This window comes from Eleginops maclovinus, chromosome 19, assembly GCF_036324505.1.
Source record: "Eleginops maclovinus isolate JMC-PN-2008 ecotype Puerto Natales chromosome 19, JC_Emac_rtc_rv5, whole genome shotgun sequence".
NCBI lineage: Eukaryota > Metazoa > Chordata > Actinopteri > Perciformes > Eleginopidae > Eleginops > Eleginops maclovinus.
The window spans coordinates 1,727,327-1,748,024 of record NC_086367.1 but is presented as its reverse complement, the minus strand read 5'-3'; the positions used below and the strand labels follow the sequence as shown (position 1 = coordinate 1,748,024).

General features: G+C 43.0%; 1 protein-coding gene, 1 long non-coding RNA gene and 3 other non-coding genes across 5 annotated transcripts; 2 read left to right on the top strand and 3 right to left on the bottom strand.

Moving 5' to 3' along the window:
• Positions 1-9,062: 9,062 nt before the first annotated feature.
• On the bottom strand, positions 9,063-9,135 carry trnar-acg (transfer RNA arginine (anticodon ACG)). The gene has a single exon. It is a non-coding gene; the product is annotated as a tRNA-Arg (tRNA).
• Positions 9,136-9,904: 769 nt separating this feature from the next.
• On the bottom strand, positions 9,905-9,976 carry trnah-gug (transfer RNA histidin (anticodon GUG)). Its single transcript has one exon. It is a non-coding gene; the product is annotated as a tRNA-His (tRNA).
• Positions 9,977-11,154: 1,178 nt separating this feature from the next.
• On the top strand, positions 11,155-11,852 carry LOC134881936 (uncharacterized). Its single transcript, XR_010168094.1, has 2 exons — positions 11,155-11,335; positions 11,519-11,852. It is a non-coding gene; the product is annotated as an uncharacterized LOC134881936 (long non-coding RNA).
• Positions 11,853-14,273: 2,421 nt separating this feature from the next.
• On the top strand, positions 14,274-17,994 carry LOC134881097 (uncharacterized). Its single transcript, XM_063908229.1, has 2 exons — positions 14,274-17,756; positions 17,940-17,994. Exon 1 carries the CDS (start codon positions 14,352-14,354, stop codon positions 17,478-17,480), a length of 3,129 nt encoding a protein of 1,042 aa, XP_063764299.1. The 5' UTR covers positions 14,274-14,351; the 3' UTR covers positions 17,481-17,756; positions 17,940-17,994.
• A 2,460-nt stretch (positions 17,995-20,454) lies between these two features.
• Positions 20,455-20,527, bottom strand: trnar-acg (transfer RNA arginine (anticodon ACG)). The gene has a single exon. It is a non-coding gene; the product is annotated as a tRNA-Arg (tRNA).
• Positions 20,528-20,698: the final 171 nt, after the last annotated feature.

Here is a 20,698-nt window from a genome sequence, read left to right as displayed (position 1 = left end):
CCCTGAAAACCTACACATTTTTTTTATTACATGTATGTACCTGTACAGATTAAACCAACATATTACAACATTCATTGATTTATAAGCACTTTGAGAGCCCCTGCTTCCACTATTCAAGCTAATCTAAGGCAAGCAAAGCACATCCTGACTCCAGCTCTGTACGTAACACACGGACAAGAAATATACAAAAATGAAAGATATGTGGTGCTATTTTTAAAATGTTTTTTGATGAAGACAGTCTCCTCAACTACATTTACCCAAACTCACCAAATATAGTGAAAGCAATACTGGCAACATTCCTGCTTCCTGTATCCATAGGAATGGGTGGGAATGATTGCATAATGAGCACAGAACAACCATTGGAATGGAAGCCTATTTGTCCGACAGTTATCTGTTATCCAGACACCAAATGCCCATTGCATCAAAGTGTTATTGCACTGAAAATACACACTGAGCTGCAAAAAACAGAAGTAAAGTGGTAGATTGTGGCTAATGGCTTCAACAGACGCACGCCTACCATTCAGGCAGTTTGAGGTTTGATTCCCAGCCCAAACAGTGAACATGGCCTTGGGTCCTATACTTCAAATCCAAATTGATAATATATAGGCTTGTTTACAGTATAGACATGTATGTGAGTGGCATTGGAAAAAAAACGTCAGCTAAATGTCATGTCATGACTAATTATTATGCAAAATAACAGCAATCGCTCAGGCCGATCAATGCGGCTCTGATATTCCTACCCTCACCACACCGTTATTTCTCACAACATACCAAAACAAACCAACTCCAGAGGTAAATTAGGGCAGGAGTCGGATATTGTGTATGTGTATGGGACATATTATATAATAACATGAATCAAGACATTGAGAAATAATGGTTAAAACCAAGGAATAGAGATTATGAGAGATGGAGACAATAAAAAAATAGCATGGTCTGGCCGTTTTTAAAATTGACCTAGGCCAAAATATCAAAATAACTTCTTAGGTATTGGAGGAAGTAAAATATCAAAAAAAGAGAGTGTCCTGGTGCCTGGTACCTGACATCATCCGATACTGCACTAATTGGACTGTTACTGGGTTGAAAGAGAGGTAGAATACACACACACATTCAGACAGACATACAGAAAAGTGAAACATCTGATAAGAAATGTGTATAAATATGAGCTTGAATATTGTGAAAAAAGTCGACTCCATGGACCTGACTCTTGTTTGCTGTACTTTGTTGAATTTTCAGTAAACTCTATTCTATTGGAACTCTCTCATGCTTTCACAATCCCTTTGCAAAATAATTAGCAATATGTTTCTGCTTCTTGCAGGGAGATTGTGTATCTTCGGGGCAATGGGTCTTCAGAATAATGGCCGCTAGTTTTTCCCGAATAACGTGTAGACGGAAAAACAGGCTTTTGGTCCAATGGGACAATTTCAACTAGCAGGTCATTGGAACAATGATTAAAGCCAAAGTAATTCCCTATCAAAAACACTTATAAATTGCGTAAACATAACCAGAAATGAAATGTTCTGTCTTTCTGTTGACTGTTATAGCCTTAGTGGCCTCTAGGGGCAGGCAAGTGTGTTCAAAGTGAAATGTTCATGTTAGGTCTCCGTGCTGCCATTTTATTTGAGAGCCACATGGGGAGTAGGTCACTAAATTAATCTACCTCCATCAGTTTATTTTTGCCCTTGAGACAGCATAATCTGTGAGTAAATGTGCGTGGGGATACATTTTGTATAATCTGTGATTTATATTTTTCTATTTCATGTAACATGTTATCTTTATTCAGTGTATGTAGTTAAACCATGTATAGCATTGCTACATGAGTAATTGTTATCTCTTTCTTGGTCGTTGAGTGCATTTAATTAATTTATGGGGCGAAATAAATTGTAGTTGTTGTTTATGTCTTTGTTTGTATTTTCTCAGTTTCACCCTGCTCCTAATTTAGGGTGACCAGATTTGAGGTGGCGAAAAAGAGGACACTTGCGATTGTTGGGGGGTGGGGGGAAGCGCCAGTCAATTTAAGTACACGCTTAATGGTCCCAACAGTGAAAACCGGGCGTTTTCATGAATTTATAAAACCCCCACTTGCGATTGTTGGGGGGTGGGGGAAGCGCCAGTCAATTTTTAATGGTCCCAACAGTGAAAACCGGGCGTTTTCATGAATTTATAAAACCCCCCCGGACGCTCCGGACATGACGTAAAAAGAGGACATGTCCGGGCAAAAGAGGACGTTTGGTCACCCTACCTAATTAAAGACCAAACGTCAGCTCCTGTCTCAGTCATTTTTGGGAGAGTGTTTAGCTCACTGCAAAGCTACGTGTCTGCATCTGCATGCGTGGTGAGGGCAGAAGATGAAATACAAATACTTTACAGGTATAGACATTTTTTATTATAAACTGTTGACGTTTACCCCTGGTGTAGAAGAACCCTTAGCACCCCTACTCTGAGTACTGTGTTTATGCCCGAAAAGTAATTATTAACAGAACGTTTTATATTTAAATGAATAGACCAGCATTCACCTCAAAGTCATACATTTGTGATCCTTTTAAAGTCCCTATCCTTGACATCTTCCTACCTTGATGCTCTTTACACTTTACAGCCAATGGTGGATAGAGCTGTCTCACACACACACACACACACACACACAATGTGGTAAAGTTGGATGTTCAGCCTTGAGTGTCTGACTCTTCCATCCTACACGTTCCTGTGAGGTTAACAGAGACAAACAGTAATGGTTCCTGCATGATTGATGAACACTGCAAACTTTGTCCTCCCCTTGGACACAGACATGCTTAGGCTACACACACACACACACACACACACACACACACACACACACACACACACACACACCAATTATCCTAATAGCAATGACTCAGCATGAATAGATTTGTATTATTTGCTGACTAAGAATAGAAGACAGAGCTCAGATTCAGGTTACATTTACCTTTGCCAAAGAGCTAATGGGCTACAACAGATAAAGCAGCCATTTAAAATGCAATCACCAGTGAATGTGATTTTACTTTTTTTTAATCAGTAACATAACAGTTTGGTCTTTAAAGGGGCCCTATTATGCTTTATGTTTTTTATTTCATTTTTGTTTACATGACACTATAAATTAGCACTCAATCGGGATTCAAACACTGTACTGCTGTTGAGTCACACTGTCACTCTGTATTTGTGTGTTTTTTTATGTTCATTTTAAAAGGGGAATATCAATTAAATAAAACACTTCCGTACTTGTAGTACTTAGTGAAGTAATGTTTCAGTTGAACTGGACTGTCCTCTTATTGAAATTGGATTATCATAATTTATGGTCTCCATTCCGAATTTGAGATGGAATCCCCTGTTGACTTCCCCTATTATCTATTCAGAGACCTATCTTATTCTCAGTCTTCATGATTGTCCTTTAGAACGCTGGATGTGGTCTTAGATCATAACTGTGTCCATAGCAGCGGTGTGCTCTAAATGACAGCGGTCTGCTGTCCGGCCAGCTGAAAATGTTGGTAAAAGTCAGCAACATTTGTAAAATTCCTGATGTTAATGCTATTGATTGTAAAACATTCTTGTTAACCTTTATGTTAAATATTTTGTTGCAATAGCAAGGTGATTATATTATCAACTCCAAACTATTGCGACTTGGATACAGATAACGTCACGCTTACCAACCTGTAGGATGGAAGAGTCAAGTCTCAACATCCTACTAAGCTTTGTGTGTGTGTGTGTGAGCACACTGCTTAGCAGAGATTAAGCTGGAGTGGATCTTGTATTTGACTTTGCTAGTGTGTAGGTCAAATGTACGTCGACCTGAACAGTGTTGTCTCTGTGTGTATGTGTGTGTGTGAGAGTGTGTGTGTGATAATTGCTGCGGGACAGGGCCAACCCGAGAACACATGTATCGATCAGGATGTTAGGTGAGAGTGTTTCCTCTCATGCAGCTACTCACAGTCCGCTGTGTTCTGCACTCAGCTAATTGCTTCAGTGAGGAGCTGACTCTCAGCAGCTTCACCACACTCGCTCTGTATCGATGTTTGCTCAGGGTGTTTGGATGGAGGATTAGAAATAGCTTTCTTTTAATCAATACCAATAAATACAAATTGTGTGGTGTTATTTACAAGGAATACTGTTGAGGGAAAAAATAAATAAGTCACTATCAATTATGGCTACTATAACTATAACTACAACGGTTTTATTCCTTTATAAGCAGTATATAAATATTTAATTATGCTTTATAACACAATATAATTCAGTTGAAAGCAGATTTGCCTGCTCAGTAATGCATTTGTAACTACCCCTGCAATAAAAAGACAATGAATAACAAGTTAATGAACCACAGCTGTAACAACAGGGAAGAAGTTATAATTGTAAACTTATTTCTGTATTTCAATATCTGCTTATAGTTATAAGCAGATATTGAAATACAGAAATCCATTTAATTACATAATATCATGTATGATTTTCCTCAGAAAACCATTCCTTTTTTTATGGGTCCATAAAAGTCTAAAATACATAAATATTCATTAAATGTTAGGCCTATTTGAAGGTGATAACAATTCTTGGGAAGTAAGTGACTTCACTGGGGGCTATGTATTTGTGAGCGATGCAACAACTCTGTGATGAGAACCAAAAATACAATAAAAAACCTGTTGTCATTTTTGAGTGAGAATTCATGACATGTTTCTCCTCACTCGAGTACTGGGGTCCATATTTATTACTGTTGGAACTGAATTTGGCTGCCCCTCCTTACTTAACATCCTGTCGGACTCCTCTGTTCGAGCCGGACATAAAAACAAGTGTAAGGCTTTTATTTTTTATTTCGATTCAAGCTATTGAATAGGTTTGGCAAAATGGACACTGGACTTTTATTAAAGATCTACTTGTATTAATTCACATTCTGCATTTGACCCATCCTAGTGTTAGGAGCAGTGGGCTGCCATATGTACAGTGCCCACGGAGCAGTGTAGGGAATGGTGCCTTGCTCAGGGACACCACGGTAGCACTTGGTCTTTCGGGGACTTGAATGGTGACCTTCCAGTTCCCAGGCCAAGCCCCTAACCACGTTGCCGCCCTCGTGATGGTTTATCCCAGAAATGGTCGTCAACAAAATCCTAACCTGGCTAACCCAGGAGTGTTTCCTCTCCCCATTATTGTACTTCTATATACAAATGACTAAAGGAGAACATACGCTGACACTGTTTGAATAAGAGTGGAGATGTCTGTCGTAGGCCATGTGTAAAATTCTTTAGAAAATGTTATACAATACCACTTGCTGAAATAACCTCCCATTAAACCATTCCCTTTAAATGTAATGTTGGTGTGCTGCTAGTAGCTGGTAACAGTGATGGAAAAGAACTTCAACCATGACCTCAACACACCTGCAACTCCAAAAGTGTAAAAAATATTGAATACGCACGAAACATTGAGCATACTGCATACCCTCAGGATGACTTTTCATTGCTGCCATTGCCATTGTTTGGTATTTTAACAGACTCTTTTTTTACATGTTACTGTGAATCCCACGAGTAGTGTCCAATGTCCTCACATTCACTTCACACCTGTGTCTCAATGGGAGAGCCTCAATGAGCCAGAAGCCAGCACGAAGGCATTTATCTTTTCGGTGCTCACTTCCTCTCAGAGGCTCGCCGTCTTCCATCCTGTCTGCTTGATGGATCTCAAACGCTCCAAAAGCTGGCATCTGCTTCAGAGCTGAATGTGTTCCATGCCCATCCTGCGAGCTGACCGCCTTTGTCGCTCTGGGCTTTGTTTTATCACATATCACTGTCAGACTTCCTTTTTCAGTTCTTACGTAGTGGTTCCCAACAGTCTGGCCTTTCTTTGCTCAGAATTAAAGAATGGGCAGTTGCCGGTCCCCTGGGGCATCAATCCCTGCTGCAGTGGATGCAGGTTCAAATCATTTTTTGGCATAAATCCATGCTTATCTCAAGGTTTCAAGGTTTTATTGGTCATATGCACAGCATATACAACGTATATGTTGGCAATGAAAATCTTATATCCCATGCTCCTCCAACAACTCAACATACATGGTGCAAATAAGATAAATAAAATAGTGCAAAAACAGAGAAGAATATTTACAACAACAACAATAAAGAGTTGAGGATGTGAAATATATACATATGTGGAATACATTGAAAGTATTTAAACACTTTACTCTGTTGAATGAGGAGGTATGGACAGATGCATATATTACGTATAACAGATATGGCAGATATGTATAATATATAGATATGTGTACTATAAACAGATATGTATGGCAGATGTGTATAATATATATATATATATAAATTTATATATATATATATATATATATTTATATATATATATATATGAGCACACAACCCTGAGGGGCTCCGGTGTTGAGGGTCAAGGTGGAGGATGTGATGTTCCCCATCCGCACTGCCTGGGATCTGCCCGTCAGGAAGCTCAGGATCCAGTCACAGAGGGCGCTGTTGAGCCCGAGGTCCCTGAGCTTAATGATGAGCTTGGAGTGCACAATGGTGTTGAATGCTGAACTGTAGTCAATGAACAGCATTCTCACATAAGTGTTCCTCTGGTCCAGGTGGGAGAGGGCAGTGTGGAGGGTGAGGGAGATGGCATAATCCGTGGACCTGTTTGCTCTGTAGGCAAACTGCAGGGGTCCAGTGAGTCAGGGAGGGAGGAGGTGATAAAAGTTTTGACTAACCGCTCAAAGCACTTCATGATGATGGAGGTGAGTGCAACTGGGCGGTAGTCATTGAGGCAGATGGGTTTTGTCTTTTTGGGGACAGGGACAATGATGGACTCTTTAAAACATGTGGGGACTACAGACTGGAGCAGTGACCTATTGAAAATGTCTGTGAACACATCTGCCAGCTGAACTGCACACACCTTGAGAGCACGGCCAGGGATGCCATCAGGTCCAGGAGCCCTGTGTTGATCCTTTTCAGAGATCTACACACATCTGCACTGGTTAAAACCAGTGAGCAGGGATCCTGGGCCTTCTGTGCCTCCACAGCCGGGGGCCTCTCAAAGCGTGCATAAAATGTGTTCAGTACATCTGGGAGAGATGCAGACACTTCCTCAGCACCACTCGTTGTCCTTTTGTAGTCTGATATTGTTTTTAGTCCAAACCTTCATGCTTTTAGCGTTGGAGCCCTTGTAGTTCGACTCCACCTTGTCCCTGTATTGTCTTTTCGCACTGCTAATAGCTCTACGGAGTGCATACCTGGAATTCCTGTACTCATCCAAATCACTGCCGCTGTGCGCGATGGCCCGTGCTTTAAGTTTAGCTCGGACCTCGCCGTTTATCCAGGGCTTCTCATTTGGGAATGTCCGTACAGTAATCCGCGGCACGACGTCATCGATGCATTTGCCGATGTAGCAAATGACCGCGTCAGTGTGTGTGTTTATATTGTCCTCCTCCAACACACACCACTCCGTGATGCCAAAGCAGTGGCGGAGAGCAGAGTCAGACTGCTCCGACCAACGCAGCACTGTCCTCGTCACTGGTCGGTCCCTCTTCAGTCTCTGCCGGTAAACCGGGAGCAGAAGAAGAGATATGTGGTCTGACTTGCCGAAGGGGGTGCGGGGGAGGGCTTTATATCCATGCCGGAAAGGAGTGTTGGCTCTGTTAAAATCCACGGCCGCAATAAATGCGACCTCTGGCCGAGAAGTCTCTGTCCTGTAATAATCCCATACAGCTCCTCCAGCGCTGTGTTGTTGTCAGCGTGCGGCGGAACATACACTGCTGTTAGAACAACCGATGTGAACTCCCTCGGCAGATAAAAAGGCCGGCATCCGATCATGATGTGCTCTAGGCTGGGAGAACAGTCCGAAGAAATGATTTCCACATCTGAGCACCACTTGTTGTTAATCATGAAGCACACACCTCCTCCCTTGCTCTTCCCTGAGTTTATTGTCCGGTCCTGGCGATGAATGGAGAATCCGTGTTGAGCAATGGCGGCGTCCGGTATCGTGGGGTCGAGCCAAGTCCCCGTGAAAACCAAAACATTACAGGTCTTAATGTCCCGTTGAAATGCCACCCTGCTACGGAGTTCGTCCAGCTTATTATCCAGGGATTGGACATTTGCCAGAAGTAAACTCGGTAGAGGAGGCCTGTTTTCACGTTTCCTCAGCCTGACCAGGACCCCGGCCCGGGAACCTCGTCGTCTCTTCCTCCTGCGCTCCACAGGTAGAGCTCCAGCAGGTAAACACACAGACTCTCCATTGTTTGCAGGTCCTGGTGGATTATTGCTTTCCACCAGCAACCTGATGTGTAAAAGTTGTTCTCTATCATATTGGATGATAGGGCTCGTTTGGGCGGTTTGCATGTTGCAAAAAAAGTTAAAAACAACCAACAAAGTAAAACAATAAAAACACTAAGATGTGGAGTTGGTGAGGAGCTCGAGACACGGCAGCCATCCTCGGCGCCATCTTGCTTCAAAAGGATACCTTTCTGCACTCAGGTAAACCAGTTCCTCCAATATTAGCTCATTGTTTATGGGGGTAACTGCTGGGGAAAATAATGAATGTACTGTTTCAAAGATAGAGGTGCACATGATAACGAAGGCCCAATTGCATAACAGTATATATGACAGGATGTATGATTACCTAGAAGAGAAGCATGACACATGTTTTAGGCATATGATAAGCTATGTGACAACGATTAACATGATAATAATAAACTGAACAAAAGATTGTACACTGTTTTGAGCCGGTGTTTCTCCATTCTGTGAGTGCAACAACCTCTCTTGTATACAAGCATGTGAAATACACTGATCGAGGAACTAGTTGTACCACATGCTCTGTGTGTGATGACTGCTACCTAATAAATACATGTAGCCTGTTTTGAAACTAAAGCCGTTGTTAAGTGAGATTTTTCTGAAACAGTATTGTTCCTCGTTTCAGATGTTCATTGACTCTGACGAACAGTTGGTTGAGAGGTGCCGTTAGAAATGGTAAAGGCCCATTGACCCTTCATTATGTTCTTCCTTCCAGGGTTACTTTTATAGACAGTTTTTGATAAGTACTTTTATTAATGAGGAACAATTGAATTACTGGCTAAATACCGCTGAGCTAGCCAGGAGTCGAACCTGGAATCTTCTGATCCGTAGTCAGACGCGTTATCCATTGCGCCACTAACCCTGTTTTTACGGTATTTAACATCAATTAAATAGTTAAAAATGAAATAATGATGCAGTGGGCTAAAGCCAAAACATTTGAGCACCCTCGAAACTGCTGCCGTGACCCGGATTCGAACCGGGGTTGCTGTGGCCACAACGCAGAGTACTAACCACTATATGATCACGGCCACAGATGTTCTGGCAATAGTTTAGACTTATCAGTTTGAAGGCAAACAAGCAAGGGCTCATCCAGATTTTAACTGGAGACCTCTTGATCTGCAGTCAAATGTTCTACCCCTGAGATATACCCACCTATGTCTGACATAGTTCAGCCATGTACTGATAGACTGGGAATTACTGTAAAGTAAGCTAAAGCTCAAATGAGCAGAAGTCCAAAGTAAACAAAATACTTCATATTCGCTTGGTTTCATGATGAAGTGCCATAACAGTATTGTTCCTCGTTTCAGATGTTCATTGACTCTGACGAACAGTTGGTGCTGTTAGAAATGGTAAAGGCCCATTGACCCTTCATTATGTTCTTCCCTCCAGGGTTACTTTTATAGACAGTTTTTGATAAGTACTTTTATTAATGAGGAACAATTGATTTACTGGCTAAATACCACCGAGCTAGCCAGGAGCTGCACCTGGAATCTTGTGATCCGTAGTCAGACGCGTTATCCATTGCACCACTAACCCTATTTTTAGGGTATCTAGCAGCGTTTAAATTGTTAAAAATGAAATAATGATGCAGTGGGCTAAAGCCAAAAACGTTTGAGCAGCCTCGAAACTGCTGCCGTGACCCGGATTCGAACCGGGGTTGCTGCGGCCACAACGCAGAGTACTAACCACTATACGATCACGGCCACAGATGTTCTGGCAATAGTTTAGACTTATCAGTTTGAAGTCAAAAAAGCAAGGGCTCATCCAGATTTGTACTCGAGACCTCTTGATCTGTCCATTTGTTCTCCCCTTGTACAGCTAATGTTACAGATTTAAAAAAAAAAAAAAAATGGCACTAATTTCATTTTTTGTTTTTGTTTAAGTCAATGAAAAAAAAAAAAATTTTCAGTTGAAAAATATTTAATTTAGAGGGTTTTATTGGCTCAAAAACAATGTGGCATGTCATTATTTACCCTTAACCCTTAAGAACCCACGGTGACACAGATGTCACATTTAAACAAATCAATTATTGAAGACAGACAGCAGGGGGGCCGAAATACCTATGTATGTCAGCTATGTGTGGCAGCAAAGCTCAGGACACCGCTTTCTGTTGCCTCTAACTTTGTCTGTGATCATGCATTTTCAATGCACAGCTGTTGCCATTAACCTGTGGTTAAGCTGAGTTTGTCAGGCTGTGAAACTATGATTTGAGCAGGGCAGTCCATCCCACCCAACTAGGTGTTAGCTTTGATGCAGTGTTGTTGTTTGTCAACTGAAACAGTGTTGAAGTGTTTCATGTGGACAGAGGTCTCAACAAAAACATCTGAAAAGCTAATGGGAATGCAAACAGTTTTAAAATGAAACACTTTGTAAATTTTTTCTGACATGGTCTTAGTCATTTAAATCACGCCAGTTCAATCAGATGTGGGGTAAGTTGAGCCAGTGAAGTGCACATTCGTTGTCATGTGACCATAGATTCAAGAAGAACTCATCATTTCTGTGTAGCTGCGATGGAGAGAAGCACCTGGTAAAGTGTTAAATGATTTGTTTAACACTAAACCATGTTAATGTTCTGCTTGTTAAAGTACATTTTTAACATGTCAGGTATACATATTGTTTTGTCAAAGCAAATGTATCCAGCTCTTACAATATGTAACATGTTGGTTGTTTAGCAAGGTGTAAACCATGTGAATCAATTAGCTAAAGATTAGCATGAAGGACAAAGATAGACCCAAAAAAGTGGCTGTGGGGTAAAGTGAGCCAAATGCTGTGGGGTAAATTGAGCCAGTGGTTCAACTTCTATGAGGCACTGAAGTTAAGCACTGACTGTATTAGATTTCAGAGTTATAACCAATATCGCATGTGTCGCCATTAGGGCGATATATTTTGACTTTTATTTTGACACATTGAGAAAGAATACAAACTTTTACTTTGATACAATTTCCTGTAACTTCCGTACCACTTCCTGCCTTGTCATCAGTTACTTCTCACTCAGTTCCTATCTGTTGAAAACAGTTAATACTTAAGAATTCCTGACCGTGAAAGATGCTAGAAGCAAAGTCGTAAGTAAAACTCATTGTTAAGTTAAATAATTGATAGATTAAGTTAAGTTTAAAGTTGAAAGAGAAGGTAATAATAGTCTTAAAAGATCGTTTTTATTTACATGTATTTACAAGGATATTTCATAAGACTTCATGTGAAGCTGAACTTTATGTTAAAAAGTGTCAAACTTTGTTTTGTTGCAGTTTTCACTCTGCCATGTAATGCTGGAATCTTCAGTAAACAACAGTGAAATGTTAACTACGACACAGACTCCTGGTTATTGCATCAGAGTTTAACTTGTTGGATAGCTTCAGTTGTTACACTGCAGTGAAGACAACACAGTGAAAAGACTGAGAAGTTAGCATTGAATAACGAGTCAAGATGGAAACTACATCTAATAAATCAGGAAAAAGTGGAAGCAGCTTTCATTCATCTGCCTCATCAACCAATGCTTTACTTCGTGCACGAGCAAAAGCAGCAGCTACTAAAGTGCGTGCCGAATATGCTGAGCAAGAAGCCAAAGCTAGGATAGAAAAAGTGAAAAAAGAGACTGAGGCTGAAACACTAGCCATCTGCCGTGAAGCAGCAGAAGCTGAAGCCGTAGCAGCTGTCTGGGAATCAGCAGTTTCAGGAAGCAACAATTATATTGTGCTGGATGAAACAAATTCAACAGAACAAAGCAAACTTGAACGGACAAGTGAATACATCCAAACTCACTTCCATTCCACTAACTCCGTCCAACAAACAGCCATGAAGGCTAGTTCGCCACCAACTCAACCAATTACCTATGCCACTCTCAGTTATAGCCCGAACAACCCCTTTGTTTCACGCCATCAGCCGCCTGTTTTTTCATACGACAGCACAAACAATGTGGATTTTACAGACTATGACTTAGACTATGCGCCACCAGCAGCCAAAGAGTCAGTCAGCCAGAATCCATTTACCCGAGAAGGTCCGCGGGTTATTCCCAAGACTCTCACCTCGCAGATCAGTGACTTGAATATTGGAGCTCCATCCTTCAACCCCCAGCCAACAAATACTCAAAGTATGCCTGCAACTGAACACCTGGCACAATATTTAGCTCGGCGTGACCTAGTGAATACAAGTTTGTACGAGTTTGATGATAAACCTGAAAATTATCGTGCTTGGCTGTCATCATACAAAAATGCCACTCAAGGACTTGGTCTCACAGCCACTGAGGAATTGGACTTGATGACGCGATGGCTTGGAAAAGAGTCCAGCAACCAGGTGAAACGTCTCCGTGCAGTGCACATAGCAAGTCCACAAATAGCACTGGGGAAAGCTTGGGAACGTCTTCAGGAGTGTTATGCAGCCCCAGAGGTGATTGAAAAGGCCCTCTTTACCCGACTGGATGCATTTCCCAGAGTCTCAGCCAAGGAAAATCTGAAGCTACGAGAGCTAGCTGACCTGCTTATGGAAGTGCAGTGTGCTAAAGAAGATGGCTACTTACCAGGCCTGTCCTACCTGGACACGACACGCGGAATTGAACCCATAGTGACCAAGCTGCCTTATGGACTCCAGGAAAAATGGATCTCGGCCGGTTCTAAGTATAAAGAAGCAAATGGAGGACGGTTCCCACCGTTTGATTACTTCACGAAACTCATATGCTATGAGGCCAAGAAGAGAAATGACCCTAGCTTTGCCTTTTTAAATACCACCACAATGTCATCTGTCAGAGCTGAAGGTGCCTTTCCTAAAACCTTCAAGAAACCCATTGCAGTTCACAAGATCAATGTCACTCCCACAGAGTCAAATGTCTCTAGTGATCCGAGTAAGATCTGCCCAATACATGCAAAACCCCACCCACTGAAGAAGTGCAAAGCCTTCAGAGCCGAAACTCTTGATGACAGAAAGGTATTTCTGAAAGAAAACGGAATCTGCTTTAAGTGCTGTAGCTCAACCAACCATATGGCAAAGGACTGCACTACAATTGTTAAGTGTTTTGAGTGTGACAGCACCCGACATATCTCAGCTATGCACCCAGGACCAGCACCGCACCTCACGACTCCTCTGACCTCGCCACAGCATGGCGGGGAGGGAGAAGAGGTAAACGACACCAGTGAGGTTAGCGCAAGCTGCACAGCAGTATGTGGTACAGGACAAGTCGGACGGTCATGCTCCAAGATATGCCTGGCAAGAGTGTACCAGAAAGACCACCCAGAGGAAGCCATCAAGGCCTACGTCGTGTTAGACGACCAAAGCAACCGATCGTTGGCCAAGTCCAGTTTCTTTGACAAGTTTGACATCCACACTAAGCCATATCCTTACCAACTGAAAACATGTTCTGGTATAGTAGACACTTTCGGCAGAAGGGCATCAGATTTTATCGTGGAGTCCCTCAATGGAAAAGTTAGGATTCCCTTACCACCACTCACTGAGTGTAATGACTTACCTGATAATCGGTCTGAAATTCCCACACCAAATGCCGCTCTGCATCAGCCTCACCTGTCAAAGGTAGCAGAACACATCCCAAAGCTGGACCCCACTGCTGAAATCCTCCTGCTGCTAGGGAGAGACGCAATCAGAGCACACAAAGTAAGGGAACAAATAAACGGCCCCGCCAATGCACCCTTCGCACAACGCCTTGACTTAGGCTGGGTGCTGGTCGGAGAAGTCTGTCTAGGGAGCACACACAAGCCGAACGTCAGTTCCTTCCGGACGGCCATGGTCGACTGTCATCGGCCCTCACTCTTCCAGCCATGCACAAGCCTTTTGCACATTAAAGAGGAACTTCACGACAGACTGCCAGGAAACAGTGCCTTACCACCCAGAGCTAAGGAACACAGTCTGGGTCAAAATGTGTTTGACTGCACGGAACAGGACAATAAGCTAGCACCTTCAATCGAAGATGAAACTTTCCTCAAAATGATGGACAAAGACGTCTACAGAAACGATTCACACAGCTGGGTTGCTCCATTGCCGCTCAGACTACCTAGGCAACAGCTTCCCAACAACCGCGAGCAAGCACTCAAGCGGTTTGGCTCACTCCAACGCCAATTCAAAAGAAAGCCAGAAATGCAACAGCAATACGTGGAATTTATGGGTAAACTGCTGAAAAACAACCATGCTGAGGTGGCACCAGAGCTAAGAGAAGAAGAGTGCTGGTATTTACCAAGCTTTGCCGTGTATCACCCACAGAAACCCGATCAAATCAGGGTAGTGTTTGATTCAAGTGCCCAACAGTCTGGGATCTCCTTGAATAACGTGCTCTTGACTGGACCGGATCTGAACAACACCCTTCTAGGAGTGCTCATGCGGTTCCGAAAGGACAAGGTCGCTGTGATGGCAGACATTCAACAAATGTTTTACTGCTTCCTTGTGGACGAAAAGCACAGAAACTACCTGCGATTCTTATGGTTCAAGGACAACAACGTAGCCAACGAGGTCATTGACTACAGAATGAAAGTTCATGTTTTCGGGAACAGCCCATCTCCTGCAGTGTCGATCTATGGGCTCAGAAGAGCCATCAGAGATGGCGCAGAAAAATATGGAACAGACACAGTCAACTTCGTCGAACGGCACTTTTATGTTGATGACGGCCTCTGTTCTGTCCCAACTGATGCAGAGGCTATTGGGCTGCTTCATAGGACTCAAGCCTCACTTGCTGAGTCTAACTTGAGGCTCCACAAATTTGTCTCAAACAGTCAGGCTGTCTTGGAAGCCTTCCCAAGTGAGGACTGCGTACAAGCCAAAAGGGATGTAGACCTCAGTGGAGATGAGTCACCCACCCAACGCAGCTTGGGGCTCCTGTGGGAAATAGCAAGTGACACATTCACCTTCTCTGTGTCAACCGACACCAAACCATTCACCCGTCGAGGGGTTCTTTCAATGGTGAACAGTGTCTTCGACCCTTTAGGGTTTCTGGCTCCAGTTACGATCCAAGGCAGGGGCCTTCTCAGAGAGTTGAATTCTGAGACATCGGAGTGGGACACCCCATTGCCTGAAGATAAGTTAGGCAAGTGGGAAGCTTGGAGAAACTCGCTTCAAGACTTGAGGCACTTTCATATACCTAGGATGTACACAGGCATCTGCCCAGCCAAGGCTGAGCGAGTAGAACTCCACGTCTTTAGCGATGCATCTGTGAAGGCCATTGGTGCCGTAGCCTACCTGAAAGCCATCCAAGAAGACACAGTAGACGTGGGATTTGTCATGGCAAAAGCCAAACTTGCCCCTCAATCAGACCCGACCATTCCCAGACTTGAACTGTGTGCAGCAGTCTTAGCAGTGGAAATAGCTGAGCTGATTCAGGATGAACTGGATCTAAAGCTGGATGCCACAAAGTTCTACACTGATAGCAAAGTTGTCCTTGGATACATTTACAACCAGTCCAGACGGTTCTATGTGTACGTCCATAATCGGGTCCAGCGTATACGCCAGTCTACCATCCCTGAACAATGGCACTACGTGAACACCGAAGACAATCCGGCTGACCTGGCGTCGCGGTCGGTCCCAGCAGCACACCTCACAAAGACAATGTGGTTCAACGGACCAACCTTCCTGCGCAAGCCCTCTGTTCAGCCAGACCCTGCCTCAGTCATACCTCAGTCATTCAGCATAGTCTCACCAGAGTCAGATGCAGAGGTCCGTCCAGCGGTGAAGAGCTACATTACTGATCTACAAGGGAAAGTTCTCAGCACAGAGCGCTTTGAAAGGTTCTCCACATTCGACACTCTCCAACGAGCCATCGCACTCCTTATTCATATAGGGAGATCCTTCAGCACTCCGACAGGCAAGTGCAAGGGATGGCATCACTGTGACTTACCTCGTTCAGTGGATGAGCTTTCCCAAGCAAGAGAAGTCATCATCAGAGCTGTTCAGAGGAATACCTTTGTGAAGGAATTTGAAGCTCTGGAGAGAGGAAAGCAAGTTCCGTTAAGCAGCTGCCTACGCTCTCTCAACCCAGTCTTACAGGATGACCTCCTCTGCCTTGGAGGCAGACTGAAGAATGCAGATGTGTCCATTGAACAAAAGAACCCTGTCATTCTCCCAAAAGAACACCATGTGTCCTTGCTTCTCACCAGATACCACCATGCCCAAGTAAAGCATCAGGGTCGCCAGTTAACAGAAGGTGCTGTACGAGCTGCTGGGCTCTGGATCCTGGGAGGCAAGCGGCTCGTTAACTCAACTATTCACAAGTGCATCACCTGTCGCAGACTTAGAGGACGGATGCAGGAACAAAAAATGGCAGATTTGCCCACAGAACGCCTTACAACCTGCCCTCCCTTCACGTATGTGGGACTGGATGTCTTCGGACCCTGGCACGTCTCCACCAGACGCACCAGAGGGACACAACCTCAGAGCAAGTGCTGGGCCATACTATTCTGCTGCATGAGCTCCAGGGCAGTTCACATCGAGGTGATTACCTCAATGGACACCTCAAGCTGCATAAACGCATTGAGGCGTTTCTTTGCCATAAGAGGACCAGCCAAACAACTGAGGTCAGACTGCGGCACAAATTTCATTGGGGCTTGCAAAGAACTTGGGCTGAGTGCAGATCAACCAGACAGCACAGTGCAGAGGTATCTGCAACATCAAGGATGCTCCTGGGTGTTTAACCCGCCTCATGCCTCACACATGGGGGGTTCATGGGAGCGCCTCATTGGGTTAGCCCGAAGAATCCTGGATTCGACGCTCCGCGAACACAGCACTCGCCTAACTCATGATGTTCTGTGCACACTAATGGCAGAAGTGACAGCAATTCTGAACGCAAGACCACTAGTTCCAGTATCGAATGATCCCGAGAATCCATTCATCCTCACACCATCGATGCTGTTAACGCAGAAAGTGGGCGTCCCACCACCTCCAGGTGACTTCACAGGCAGAGACCTCCTCACGAAGCAGTGGAGACAAGTACAAGCATTATCCAACTTGTTCTGGAACCGTTGGAGACAAGTGTACCTGTCAACCTTACAAAGCCGCAAGAAATGGACAAGGTCCCACCAGAACCTGCAAGACGGTGACATCGTCCTCCTCAAAGACAACCAAGCTGCCCGCAACAACTGGCCTTTGGCAGTGGTCACAAAGGCTATTCCAGGAACAGATGGAAGAGTCCGTAAGGTGGAACTAAAGACAGCAAACCAAGGCCAACCAAAGACTTACCTTAGACCAGTGACGGAAACGGTTTTGCTTCTTCATAAGAACTGATGTTTCAGTTGTAGATCTTAGTTGAATGTAATGTTCATGCTAGTATAGTGACCTCACAGTGGTCACAGCGGGGAGTGTGTCGCCATTAGGGCGATATATTTTGACTTTTATTTTGACACATTGAGAAAGAATACAAACTTTTACTTTGATACAATTTCCTGTAACTTCCGTACCACTTCCTGCCTTGTCATCAGTTACTTCTCACTCAGTTCCTATCTGTTGAAAACAGTTAATACTTAAGAATTCCTGACCGTGAAAGATGCTAGAAGCAAAGTCGTAAGTAAAACTCATTGTTAAGTTAAATAATTGATAGATTAAGTTAAGTTTAAAGTTGAAAGAGAAGGTAATAATAGTCTTAAAAGATCGTTTTTATTTACATGTATTTACAAGGATATTTCATAAGACTTCATGTGAAGCTGAACTTTATGTTAAAAAATGTCAAACTTTGTTTTGTTGCAGTTTTCACTCTGCCATGTAATGCTGGAATCTTCAGTAAACAACAGTGAAATGTTAACTACGACACAGACTCCTGGTTATTGCATCAGAGTTTAACTTGTTGGATAGCTTCAGTTGTTACACTGCAGTGAAGACAACACATCGCATGACAGGTGATCATAATAGAATGACCAACCTGGTGTTGAGTAAAGTTAGGGAGGGATTATACATTAGGAGGAACCCTGCACAAGAGCCACCTGGCTGCATGAAGTAATGAGATCTATGGGGATACTCCATCAAGAGTACCTAATCAGCTGGAACTTCAGGCTTTCTTGCCTGAAAGTGGTTAGAAAGCTAGTGGTTTCAACCTCAAATGTGTGCATAGAAAGTAGTGAGTAAAAGATAAAAAGAGGTCCATGGTGGGTTTGTTGTAACAGAGAAGTGACAAAAACATAGTTGAAGCTGTAGGTAAATGCTACAAAAGGGAAATTGGGAGCAAGAAAATAATTTCTTCTCCTCTTTTTCTCTTTTTTCTGCTCTGTTGTTTCTCTTTTCTCTTTGTTTTTCTACTTCCCTGGTCCAGCAGTGGCTCAGGCAGTAGGGGCTTGGACTGGGAATCGTAGGGTTGCCGGTTCAAGTCCCCGAACAGACTTGAAATATAGAAAGTGGACTGCTACTTGGAGAGGTCCCAGTACACCTCCTGGGCCCTGCTGTGGTGCCCTTGAGCAAGGCACCGGACACTTCCAATCCCCCTCCCCATTGCTCCCCGGGCGCTGCACGATAGCTGCCCAAAGCTCCTAGTACTAGGATGCACTTAAATGCAGAGGACCAATTTCACTGTGTGTGCTCTGCTGTGTGCATGTATGTGACTAATAAAGAGGGTTTCATCCTCCGATTCTATCTATCTACTTCCCCTTTGTTCCCGCCCCTTACAAGACTATTGTTCCCCAGCTTTGTAGTAGGACATGGCGTGTTGGTCTATGTTCGATAACCAAACAGTCACGAACTACTCCCGCGAGCGCGGTTTTGAATCCTTGAATAGCAGCTAAAAACTCATTACCTGAATCTGATCAGCTGTCTGGTCTCCACTCCCATTACTCCATGTATTCAAGTAAAGGTTCATTAGTTATTTTTACCATACTGCTGGGTAGGTTGTGAATAAAATAAAGGGATCATTAAAGTTAAATAAAAATTTGTAATTCATTCTTGCTTTATATTATTATGCTTTGTAACAGAATAAATATCTTCAAAGTATTTCATGGTATCAAATCAATGAAGTGAATTAAGAGTTTAGGAGTAATATTTGCCTCTGAAATGTAGTGAAGTTGAAGTATTAAGGAGCATGCAAGTAAGTACATAATCGTACAGTACTTCAATAGATGTACTTTATATAGAATACTACTTAGTAATAATGAAAGTGAAATATGATGATGAAAAAACAAAACAGAAACATCCAAATTTGTTTTATACTTATTTTTATATTCAAAACAACAATAATAATAAAAAACAACAAACACAACAACAGCAATATTTAAAATATTTATATTAGAGTCTCAAATTACAAGCGGTGCAATAAACAGTGCGAAGCATAACTAAATGAAAATGTAGCAAAAATAAATAACAAATATTATAAAGAAGTTAAAACACAGAAACATCCAAAAATTCACAACAAAATGTATAATAATGATGATAATAATAACAGTGTACCATAAATAACATAACGCATAACTAACTAAATAGTGCAATAAATTGTAAATAATTGAAGTGTAAAGTAAATAAGAAAATGAACCACCCTCCCCCTACTCACAAAATAAGTCATTTAAGTGGCATCTCTTCCCTTGTTTTTCCCATACCCTCTTTGCTCTAGCATAGCCCTCCATTCCTCATACGACTGGCTCTCTGATGCTTCACAGTACCAATTGCCAAACTACTGTAAATGGGCAGGTGGCTTCCTCTCTTCCTGGCAATTTCTAAAAATGATTCTGTCCGTCTTTTTTACACACTTTCTTTTACCATTTCCAGATTGCTCCTTTTCTTCTTTTCGTTTTTTGTACTGCTGTGTTGAGTACGGTATGTTCGTTTGACTTGACGTTAGCTTACTGAGTAGCTGCTGGAGGCAATGGCATGTTGAAAAGCATCATTGGTGAGCTTCCAGGCACAAGCTGTGAGGGTCCAGGCATAGATGGTACCATATAGGGAATTGAGAATGGTGGTGCTGGTGCAAGGAAGGGACGTCCATAGTATTGAGGTGGTGTTGGTGGTGGTGGGGGGACCTGCGAGATGGCCAATGGTCTCGATCCCTTCTTTAGCATTGCCTCACCAAAAAAAAAGCTCAAGTGAGCAGAAGTCCAAAGTAAACATAATACTTGATATTCGCTTGGTTTCATGATGAAGGGCCATAACAGTATTGCTCCTCGTTTCAGATGTTCATTGACTCTGACGAACAGTTGGTTGAGAGGTGCCGTTAGAAATGGTAAAGGCCCATTGACCCTTCATTATGTTCTTCCTTCCAGGGCTCCTTTTATACTTTAAATACCACCGAGCTAGCCAGGAGTCGAACCTGGAATCTTCTGATCCGTAGTCAGACGCATTATCCATTGCGCCACTAACCCTGTTTTTACAGTATTTAACAGCGTTTAAATAGTTAAAAATGAAATAATGATGCAGTGGGCTAAAGCCAAAATATTTGAGCAGCCTCGAAACTGCTGCCCTTTCCCGGATTCGAACCGGGGTTGCTGCGGCCACAACGCAGAGTACTAACCACTATACGATCACGGCCAAAG

What these genes read in the sequence shown, in the direction of transcription:
- LOC134881097 (XM_063908229.1), top strand. Translation starts at nt 14,352, where the DNA reads ATGCAACAGCAATACGTGGAATTTATGGGTAAACTGCTGAAAAACAAC.